The sequence below is a fragment of the Haemorhous mexicanus genome, chromosome 22 (assembly GCF_027477595.1).
Source record: "Haemorhous mexicanus isolate bHaeMex1 chromosome 22, bHaeMex1.pri, whole genome shotgun sequence".
Lineage (NCBI taxonomy): Eukaryota > Metazoa > Chordata > Aves > Passeriformes > Fringillidae > Haemorhous > Haemorhous mexicanus.
In genome coordinates, this window is record NC_082362.1 from 529,922 (window position 1) to 541,302 (window position 11,381).

The 11,381-nt window shown below is 49.6% G+C and overlaps 1 protein-coding gene across 20 annotated transcripts in view; it reads right to left on the reverse strand.

Annotated features, from left to right (window-relative positions):
• Positions 1-11,381, reverse strand: part of TSPOAP1 (TSPO associated protein 1) — a 69,056-nt gene that overhangs the window by 15,843 nt on the left and 41,832 nt on the right. For 19 of the 20 annotated variants that reach the window (XR_009489208.1, XR_009489211.1, XR_009489210.1 and 16 more), the window contains 6 exons: positions 10,172-10,987; positions 9,517-9,668; positions 7,484-8,050; positions 5,103-5,402; positions 4,642-4,821; positions 438-1,565 (listed from right to left, as the gene is read on the reverse strand). Coding sequence is in view for 11 of the 20 variants with exons in the window: in XM_059866257.1 (XP_059722240.1) it covers positions 438-1,565; positions 4,642-4,821; positions 5,103-5,402; positions 7,484-8,050; positions 9,517-9,668; positions 10,172-10,987 (3,143 nt within the window). In the remaining 9 variants the exon portion in view is untranslated. The remainder of the gene's footprint in view (positions 1-437; positions 1,566-4,641; positions 4,822-5,102; positions 5,403-7,483; positions 8,051-9,516; positions 9,669-10,171; positions 10,988-11,381) is intronic. The other variant, XM_059866247.1, reaches the window with a different exon arrangement.

Here is an 11,381-nt window from a genome sequence, read left to right on the forward strand (position 1 = left end):
GGACAGGCAGGCACTCTGCCAGGCACCAGTGACGATCCCCTTGGTGAGGGTGAAGATGCAGGAAAGGGCATTTCGAGGGGAGGCAATGACATTACAGTCAGCATCTACACAAAGCTTTCACCAATCAGCTTATTGCACCAGGGATTTTCGCTTGGGTCCCACAGCCTCCTGCCATGGGGAGGAAGAACCAGTGTGAAAAGGAATACTGCATCGGTGACACTTGGTCAGGGAGCAGGAAAAGCAGAAGCAGCTACTACAAGAAAAGCCATGGAGCAGCACAGAACTACAGAATCTCTCAGATATTCTTCCAATCCTAGAGGAGGGTCCTTTCTCTGGACAACACTGAACAAAGCAAGATACAGGCAGGCCAGGGAAGCAGAGGGAAGCCAGCACCACTGCAAGCTGCTTCAAAGCCAGAATAGGAAAAGTCACCCAACCCTTTTGTGCAAGGAGGTGCTACGTATCCCCTTCGAAGAATGTTCGAGCCTCCTTCTCCAGCCAGATGACTTACAGTCCAGCTCCCAGCCCTGCTCCTCAGAACTGCTCTCACACCTCGGGGCTTCCTTCTCCCAGCAGAAGAATCGTAGGTCCTGGCTTGGAGACCTGGCCCACTCCATACCCTGCTCTTCCATCATCTCCAGCCTGGTCAGGTCCCTTCTGCCACCCAGGTGGGCAACTTCAGACTGACTAGAGCAATCACTCCAGTCCCCCCGGCAGCTCTGGGACCTCTCTGGCCACAGCCTGCTCTCCAGGGAGGATGCACAGGTTGAATCCTGATCATCTTCGGAGTCATACTCGATGTCTATTTCCAGGCTTCTGGGGCTGGGGCGCTCTGTTGCTACCATTGCTGGTTCTGCCCCCCCTGATCCCACTGCTCTTGGGGCTTTTTTCTGTAAGGTGCCTTGTCTGGCCCGGCTGTACAAATCCAACCCATCCTTCCCACCAGCATTGCTGACAATATTCAGCTCCTCCCTGAGACTGGGAGCTCTGTATAACCCACTCCCCATCTGGCTGCAGTTGCCCAGCAGACGACTGCAGTGCTCTGTTAGATCACTCTGTCTCTTCCTATTTATCTCAGGCCGACTCCGGATCTTCTCCTGATAATTATTTCCCTTCCTCTTCTTCCAAGAGGGACTTGTCCCACTCCCAGACTTTGGATCATTCTCCTGGTCGCCCCAGTTCCAGTGTGCCTTTTTTTGACTGCAAGACAGCTGGCCAAAGTCAGGATTTGCACGGTCAGCCTCCGCACTGCTCTCCTTAGCACTGTGCTCCCCCTGAGGAGTCTGAGCAGAGACATCCATGGAGGTGTTACTCCCATCTTCTTTTAGAAATGGCTCCTTGCTGTTGGGTGGTTTGTCTGTTCTTCCTGAATGGTAGGTTTGTGTTTCCAAGGAGTCTTGAGGGTCTGTCTTTTCTTCTATAACACCCTTCTCATCCTCGTCTTCATCCTCATCCTCAGTCACTTCAGGGATGCTGAACAACTTCTTGCTGTGGTTTTTCTGAAGCGGGAGCTCCAGGATCCTCTCCAGAATCTCCTCATCGCTGTCAGTATCACAAAGATCCATCTGTACCCAGACCCCGAGAAAAGCCACAGCCAGGACAAGCAAAGGAAAAAAGAGAGGAAATAAACATTAAAACAAGAGGCAAAGTGACCCTGATTCCCTCCCAGCAGAGCAGGATGGAGCTGTGGCTGCAGCAAAGCAAGGGGAGGGGGCAAAGGGAGCGATGGATCTTCTGGCAAAAGCAATTGGATGAACCAGCAATGCGTCAGGAAGCAAGGAAGGCAAATGCATGGAAGAGCTCCCTCCCAGCCTCTCCTGTACAGGCACAGCTACCTGCAGCACCTCTCATCCTACCACAGCAATGATTCCTCTCGGCTTGACACCCTTGGGGTGGGATGGGGGCAGGAGAGGCACCGTCCCTCCACAGCAGAGCTGAGTGGGCTCTTTTGTCCACAGGGCTCACCCACAGAGCCATGGGTCCCCCTTAGCTATGTCCTTTCCCTGGAGCACAGAGAATGGCCCTGTGCTGTAGGACACCCCTTGGAGATGTTGCTGCCTGGGCCCTTCCCATCTCCTAGCAAAGTGCAGCCCTACTGCAGGGTCCTGTCTGCAAATCCAGGAGCAGAGTTCCCACAAAAACAAAGGAAAACCCTTTACCTCAAAGGGCCACACAGACATGAGTTTCACTTGCAGATGCGTGAGCCTACCAGGCTACATAAAATTTTGGGGATAACACTGCTGAATTTTAAAATTTATTGTGGACCAACTGTAGAATTTACGGGTTTATTTCTTATCACATTAACAGTAACATAAGAGGTAAAATCCCCAGGTGCACAGTGTCATTTTGGTATGAAGATGCCTCTGGAGGTCTCTTGTTCAACTACCCTGACAAGTTATATTACTAATGTGTTCTGAAGGCACTTACAAATAGATTACAAAGCATGTGTAGCTACTCTAAACTACAGCCATATGCAGATCTGTTCAGAGATAATTAAAAACTGAATCAGAGTGGGCAAGAAACAAAGGCAGTTGCAAGCTGTCTACTGAGAGTTCCAACCTCTACAGCTTTTTCCAAGTAAAACTTGGCCTTGAATTATATTTAGAATAGGTTGAAGGGGCCTCCAGAGGTCTCCAGTTCAGTCTCCTAATTACAGCAGGACTGTTGCCAAAATAAATCCATGTCTTTGCTTAGATGAGGTTTGAAAACACCAAAGAATGGAGATCCTGAACCCTCTGGGGACCGGTCTCAAGGCTGCACTGTCCTCCTGGGTAAGAAGTTTGAATGCATCTCCAACAGGAACTTCCCAAACAGCAGCTCATGATTTCTGCCTCTTTTAATGTACCATCTCCCAGAAACAAGACTACTTTGGCTCTCATCCTTTTAACCATCAGGCAAATAGGCAGTTACAAATCTCCCACTCAACTCCTCTAGACCAAAAACCTCTCAGTTTTCTCAAACTCTCCTTACAGAACACATGCTCAAGGCTCCTGCCTTGTTAGCACCAATTAGGAATATGGAGAATTCATAAATACAAAAAAAAAAGTTCAGTAAGACTTCTTTTAGCTGTTTGCAAGTTGTGGCTTCTGTTTTTGAGTTTTAATATAATAAATGGTTCCAGTGATTAAACAACTTGTTTGAGGATAAACATCTTAAAAGCACCACTCCTCTGTATTTTCATCCTCTGGATCCTGGAAGAGTTGGCTGAGGAGTCTTGAGGTAACAGAAAATGTAGTTAAATATGCAGAATCCTAGAAAACAGCCAGTCCAATCCCCTTCAATCCATAAGGCAGTAATGGGAGTTCTGTGCCCTAAAGCTTCCTGCCCCTCAAATCCTCTCCCAATTCAGCATATTGTCACCCTCACTCTGTTACTGCCATCACAGAAAACAATCACTTTATCCAATCAAGAAACACCAGTTTGTTCAGCTCAACAGGACATGAGCAGGATTTTGATGTTTCTTTTCAGGAAAAAAACCCAACCAAATAAAAGCATTAGGTAAATAAAACACCCAGGGAAAGGAAAAAAAAAAAAAGACAAAGAATAGCATTCTTGATTGCTCTTATTTCTTCCTTTCTCTTTTGAGGAAACTTTTTTTTCTTCCATTTTTTTCCAGTCCAATCCCAACAACCGGAAGCCCTTCCAAAACCTTCAGAGGCAGCCCCAGCCCCTCCAGCCACCAGGCTCTCCTGAGGCTCCTGATGTGCTGCACTGCAGGTCTAATCCCTCACCTGGGAAGCAGAAGACCCTTCAGAAGGAGAAAAGGAAATTTACTCCAGAGTCACTACACTGTCTGCTACCATTTAGTGCTCACCAGCCCCATTCCTACAGACCAGCAGCCACACAGGGGACCATCAACTACAGATGTTCTTCAGTTACGTGAAAAATTAAAGAGAGGGTGCTTTCTTGCCATCCAGGCATATTACACTTCCTGCAAAGCTTTTTAATTTTCCAGTCTCTCACCCTCAGTGCTTTCCCTCATGGATATTCATCCCAACTGCTGTAATCTGTATGGTTCCACACCAGTTCCAGGCCATGCAGTTGGATTCACATTCCCACAGGTGCATTCAGACCAGATTTAACTCTTTGAGCATGAATTAGGCTGGTCACTTACAGCTCACCTCAGGCAGGATTTCATCCCTTGCAGCATTTGAACTACGAAGCCACAACTCCCCTCCTACGTGCCATCCCTGGCAACAGAAAGCATCAAGGCCTAAGCCAAATAATCACAGAATCAGGGAATATCCTGAGCTGGAAGGGACGCACATGGATCAAGGCCAACTCCTGGCCCTGCATAGGACACCCCAACAATCACACCCTGTGCTTTAGAGTGTTGACTGTTCCCTGTTTACTGTCTGCGTTAAGAACTCAATCACCCTCCATCGATTTTAAACACCACATCACACTGTGTGTTTTTCCAACTAATTAAACCCTGGCTCCATTTATTACAAACAAACAAACAAACAAACACCCTTCCCTCTCCCAAGGAACCTGTGTTTTTACTATCTTGAGCCAACAGTGGGAGTAAAAGCAGAGCAGCAGGACTTTAGGAAAGGCTCAGCCCAGCCCCTCCTCCTGTGAGCTGATGGCATGGGATGGCTGCACCGGCACTCCCCACAAGCAGCACTCAGAACAAGTTACCTTTTCCCCATTCTCCTGGGAACACGGCTCTCTCTGGTCCCATTTCTTCTCTTCCAGAGCTTCTGGAGACAGCTCATCTTCTTCCTCCTCTTCCAAAATATCTGAAAGGTCAGAACTCCGGTTGTGCTCAGTGAAAAGGGTCAACTGTCGGCGGCCCATTTCCGACAGTTTTTCTTCTTGCTGTCGAAAAGCAAAACACATTTTCTCAGTTCTCCCAGACTCTATTTCAGCAACAAAGGAGCATTTTTCCTTTCTCTGAGCACATACACAGCTCAGGTGTGGTAGGACAGAAAGGAAGCAGGCAGCACCCAAGGGAGTGAATGGCACATACGGACACACAAAACCATGAGCCTCGCTTCACAGCCTGCAGAACAGCACTGTCTAAGGCTGGAAAACTCAGGAGGTTAAGTACAGTTCACATCCCTCCATGGACACACACATTCAGCCAAGGTTAAACAAACCTCTCTTTTCATTCTGGACATTTCTTTCATCACCTCCTTGCCAGAAGACAACCTCAGGAAGTCCAGGGAGCTGCTCCCACTAGTGTTTCCATCTTGGAAGGTGTCCTGCATCCCCCCATCCTGGCTGGGGGAGGACGGAGGCTCTGGGCTCAGGTGCTTCTCTGCCTCTCTCTCCATGACAGCACTGGGACCTTTGGGTGTCTCCTGCACAGAGCACACGTGGCAGGTTTCTGTTTGAAGCTTCACCCTGCTGTCCGCCAGGCTTCCCAGCTCTGGTGCTTTGGCTCTCGGTTGCTCCATCTGGGAAACAAACCAACAGTGAAATCAATGGGAGATGTCTCAGACTACTTATGCACCAAAATGGAGTCTTATCACCCCAAACTCTTTGACCCTCTGACATGTTCTTTGCTCTAGGCATATGAGTATTTTGGCAGGCAACTTGCAGCTGGAAATCTTGGCCAGCCCTGGAACAAAGCCCTCAGGTCCCAGGAGACACACGGTGCCCCCAGTGCTCAGCAAAGGCCCACAGGCCATGGACAGTATCAAGTTTCAGGGCTCGGAGAAGAGCCCAAACTATTCAACAAGGTTATTTCCCACTGTCATCTGCCAGAGGAATCATGCAGCACTTTGGGCTGAGCTGGAGATGAGGATATTACTCCAGGATTTCCTGGGGTGTGAAGAAAAGGAGAATTAATGAAGAACAATAAACACAGAGAGTGCAACAAGCTCCTGATTAGATCATCTAGTGAGAATGAAAAAGAATCGTTATCTGTATTCCAACCAGTCCAAGAAAACCTCTGGGAGATGGAGGAATGGAGCTCCAGAAACAAAAAGGGTAAGGCAGGTGGGCCTTATCAACCAGCTCTTTCTCTTACTCTAACCAAGGGAGCCTCCTTGCATTTTGCCCTTATGTACCAGGCACTTTGAAAACACTGAAGGATCAGACCCCAGGGACATTGAGACATTGCAGCACCAAGCTTCTCAATGTCCCCTGGACAAAAGCCAGGCAAGTCCTGATCTCATGTCTAATCTCACAGCTCAGATTTCCTGCTCTGATTCCCTTTGCTGACAGCCAAGACACACGCCTCAAGAGAGAAGGATGATTTGCATCCTGGAAGCACTCATTTCACTCCTCTCCACAAAGGAGGCAAAGCAACCACCACAAGTGCAGCCATCTACACCAGACACCCGAGTGTCCAGAGGCAACACTGCTGGGAACAGGTGAAGTGCAGTAAGAGCCTCACAGAAAAACAAGGAAATCTGGGCTGGAACGGAATCCTTGACTCAGACATCACTCTCACAGAAACCTTCTGGCACACCACAAACACCTGAAGCTGGGACAAATCCACCACAACACTCGTCATCCCTGGAAGTGTTCAAGGCCAGGTTGGATGAGGCTTGGAGCAGTCTGGCCAAGTGGAAGGTGTCCCTGTCATGCACCAGATGATCTTCAACGTGCCTTGAAACCCCAACTATTCCATGATTCTATGAAATGTGGGCAAATGAATCCAGCAGTTGACCCAAGGTACTGTGAGCTGCAAATGACCAGGCACTGACCACTGAAATTTTGGGCTCAGCATCTCAGTTCTTCTGGGTATTGAGCTGGCCTTTGGGCTTGGGCTCACGACGCTGCTCTTGCTTCAGCAATTTTCAGAAGTCTCAGCCTAACTCTGACTGTTCACGAGGTCACACTGCCATGATTAATAAAGTTGTGCTAAATTTAACAGTTTGAAGCACTCCTATGAGTTCTGATGTCAAAAGTCAGAATGGGAAATAGACCCTTTTCCCTGATGTAATACGTCCCACAACAGGAGGGCCCACTTCCCCACTGTCACAGAACAATCATTCATCATCATTATACAGCTCTCAGACATCCTCACCACTGTCCTAAAAGAACTCTGAAAGCACTCACCCACCCTACTAGGAGCACCACTGGGAATTTCACTCACCCACTAGGAACTCTAGCCAGTGTCAGAACAGTTTGCCAGTTCTTAAGCCAAGGCTGCCTTGCTCTGCCATCCACTAAGGTGCTCTACCACTGTCTTGTACAAACCCACCAGACTGGAGAAAGTCTCTTCAAGTCAGAGAGCACAGCAATGCCACACTAACATGGGAACATCCTTTTAACCTTTTAACTCTGCAAATTCTTCCTTTTCTCACTCTGTTCCTCATATGCTAGCAAACAGAATCAAGAGGTGAGCTGCATCTTTCAGGTACACAACAGCAGCCAAAACTCCGACAGTTTGCCACTGCTGGATGATGGCCCAGAGGCAACACTGTGTCATAGAAAGGTGCTCAGTGGCTTCTTGTCCCACTCCCCAGAAAGGATCCATTGCCCTCCCCTGCACACCTGGCACTGGGCAGGAGATGTAAGCACCTACCTGCACCTCTGTCCCTTCACCCGGCTGTTGCATTCCTTGTTTCTGGGAAGGCCCAGGCTCCGTGCCCTGCCCTGGGAGCACTGTGCCAGCCTGCTGGGGACGCACACTCAGGCATTTCTTGTCTCCTTCAGTGTCTGACCCCTGTGGGGAAGTGCCTGGAGCCTGGACACAGGAAGCACTAGGGGAGGGGAGGTGTGGTGGGGAAGAGGCTTTTTCTGTCACAGGCAGTGCTGAGCCAACAGGGCTGGAGGAGGGATCAGTCAATTTGGCATCTGAGCTCTCAGCAGGAATTTTCTGTCGGAGCGGGAGCATGTGCTGTGGGCTGCGGGTAGGCAGCAAGGCCCTGGGGGCCCCCCGGGGCAGTCTGGAGGGGACAGTGGTGCACACAGTGGAAGTGCAGTAGGAGGACTGAAGCAGGACCGAAGAAATCTGGGCTGGAACTGAATCCACAGATTCCCCGTACTGAGACATCGTCCTCACAGAAACTTCACGGCACACCTGGAACATCTGAAGCTGGGACAAGTCCACGAGGACGCTCCCAGCAGTTGGAGAAGTAACTTCTATCACCTGTAAGCAAAAGAACAGGAAGGAATTATTTATTGTGCACAGCTCAGCCCTTCAATTCCCAACCCAAAGTTCAGAGAGAACCCAAAGCTCTGGAGAGCAGCTGTGCAGAATTCCCACCCTTCTGCACACTATCTGTGAAGAATGAATGTTAAAGAGAAATTTGAGAAACTGAACAGTATACAAAATATGAATATATTCACTCCTACTCCAGATTTTAACCCTCCTTGTTTCCTAAGCCTTAAAGAGCTTTTCCCTTTCTTAGGCCGCTCTTTCAACTACCTTCCTCAGACCTTCCTTTTTTTTACCTGTGAAGAGGAAAAAGCATTTCCACGACATAAGAGCAACTATCCAACACAGCATCATTCTGTTTTGCACTGTGCTCCTCAAACAACATAATGTGTGCATAAGACCACAGGACATTTTCAATACAGAATGTCCTTGGATGTTCCGTATCAGTAACAGTACTGAACAAACAGAACCCTGGGGTGTTTGTATGTTAAAATGATGGAATGGTTTGGGTTGGAAGGGACCTTAAAAACCATCTCATTCCAGCCCCCACCATGGGCAGGGACACCTTCCACTTGGAGCACCCTAGGTTGCTCCAAGCCCCGTTCAACCTGGCCTTGGACACTGCCAGGGCTGGGGGAGCCAAAGCTTCTCTGGACAAATATGTGCCTGGGCCTCATTAACCTCACAGGGAACAACTTCCCAGTATCCCACCTAACCCTGACTTCTGGCTGTGGGAAGCCATTCCCTGTCTCCTGTCCCTCCATCCCTTGTCCTCAGTCTCTCTCCAGCTCTCCTGAAGCCCTTTAGGCCCTGGAACAAGCTCTGAGATCTCCCTGGAGCCTTCTCTTCTCCAGGTGAACACCCTCAGCTCTCTGAGCCTGGCTCCAGAGCAGAGGGGCTCCAATCCTTGAAGCATCTCCATGGCCTCATCTGACTCGTTCCAGCAGCTCCTCATCTCTCTGATGTTGGGGGCCCCAGAGCTGGAGGCAGCTCTGCAGGTGGGGTCTCACCCAAGCATGGCAGAAGGGCAGATTCCCCTCCCTACTCTTCTGCCCACACTGTGGGGATGCCAACTTTATGCTGGATCACCACACTTCAGTTCCCACATGCACAAGAAAGCCCTGGCAGTGGCTGTGTACTTGTCTTCGTTCTCTGTCCACACCCTGGGGACTGTTTGACAGAGGATCAGGCTAGTGCCTGGGCCGAGCAGAGGAGGCTGTTTTGCTGCTGGAAGGTCCTGCCCCAGGAGCGCCTCCAAAATCCTGATAGATGTTCTTTGCAGTGTGCATCACACAGCCCAAGCAATGTCCCTTCTCTGATGTCACTCCTTTCTGGGCCAAGGACTGTCACTGCCTCTTCAGGACACCTTCCTGGATGCAGCTTTCCATGTCTTAAGGTCTGATACTTCATGCTCCCCCCACAACAGCCCCAGCCCCAGCCCCATGCACAGCCAGTACCTTCTGTCCATCTGCGTACACGGCATATCCAGTGACCCGCACCCCGTTGGAAGATCCTTCAGCATCAATGGTGACAGGTAACCAGCTGATAACCAGGATACCTGGGGACGGACCAGTTTCTACCTGGACATCCAAAGGAGCATCAGGTGTGCCTGTGAGAGACAAAACACAATTTCCTCTTGCTTATCTGGCTACAGCATAAAGCTCAACCCTGGTTAGAACCAAAGAGCAAACACCCAACCAGACTTGCCCCTGCAGAACTGAACTACAGCAGCCAGGCCAGTACTGGGAAATGTCAGACATAACCAGAGGAAATAAGGTGCTCTTGTTCTGTGAAAGCTTTAATGCACAGAAAACAGAACTTTGCAAAAGTAGCTGAGGCCAAGATGCAGCAATCCTTGGAGCAAAGTCATGGTAAACCATCTCCTCCTTGCCCAACCAGCTGCTCCAAACAGCACAGAGGATGTCTTCCCAGAGCAAATGAAAGCAGAAGGGCTAATCAAATTTTAAAACAAAGTAGGAAAAACATTAAGACAAAACAGTGCAGCACCCTCAGGCTTTGGGGACCTAATCAACCTTGCTTCCCTCTGCCCTATGACTTCCCAACAAAGGGCCAGCTAAGCACAGCCTCTCCATGTGCAGAGGCCTGCAGTACCTGCTAGAGGGGTAGTGAAGTGTATCACGGCTGAGTCCTGCTCCTGCCCCTTGGGCACCTCTTCCCAAGGAGTTTTCATGGGCCGGGCCTCCAGCTTGGCCACATACTGGGTGCTGGGCTGCAGGTTGCGGAAGGTGTACCAGTACACGCCCGGCTTGGTCACATCACACTCCTGCCCATTGAGATACACCCCATGGCTGTAGTTGCTGTTGCAGGGAAGCCACGTGACCTCTGCTGACGTGGCCGTGACGCTTCTGATTTTCAGCATCGTTGGTGCCACACCAAAATCCTGCCCCACAAAGAAAGTGCAGCGCAGTTTATCAGAGCTGCCATGCTCCGTCACCGTCTGCACGGATACGCGGTAAGCCCTGCTGTGTAAATCCAGCTTTTCTATCACTGCTTTGGTCTGAAGGCCACTCTTCACGTTCTGACGTAGCTCTTCATCCACATAGATGTTGTAGCTTTGTATGTCTGGGCAGCCAGCTGGCAAAAGAGGTGGTTCCCAGCCTACAACTATGCTTCTGGCAAGCTGCTTGATAAGAGTCAGTTTTCTTGGGTAAGGCACTGCTGTGTGACTAACAGACTCCTCCTGGTCTCCTTCTGCTCTGCTGGCCAACGGACTGATGCTACTCTCTTCAATAGAAAACTCACTCTTATCTCCACTGCTGGTGCTTGTACTGACCAAACTTTTCTCCTGGTATGAGCTACGGGTGAGATCATTCAGTTCTGGAGGCAGAAACATCATGAGGTCATCATCTGAAACTCTCTCAACAAAATTGGAGGGGACCAGCCCTCGTCGGCCATCCATCAGCTCCCCTAAACGAAAACAGGACACCTGTTACCACTGCTCCTGCCACTGAGCCTTCCAGCTCAGCTGTCAGGACTATGGGACATCTTTGCCAGGGTACAACTGCTCTGCAGTCAAGAGTGGAAAAGATCTCAGGGAGGTTATTCCTGACAATGTTTCCTGATTTCCTTGGGCTTCCCTTGTAGGTCTCAAAGGACACAGTGGGGAAACTCACTGCTTCACACATTTCAAAGCCAACTAAGTAAAAAGTTGGGCTGTGTAACTAGCTAAAGGCTTTCCTCCTTCTTCATTATCCCATTCTTCCTCATAACAGCTCTTTCACTAACTTTTTTAGCCTTCCCAAACTATGCAGTTGGCTGATGTCTTCTCCCAGCCATACAGATTTGGGGTTTGCACTACTTC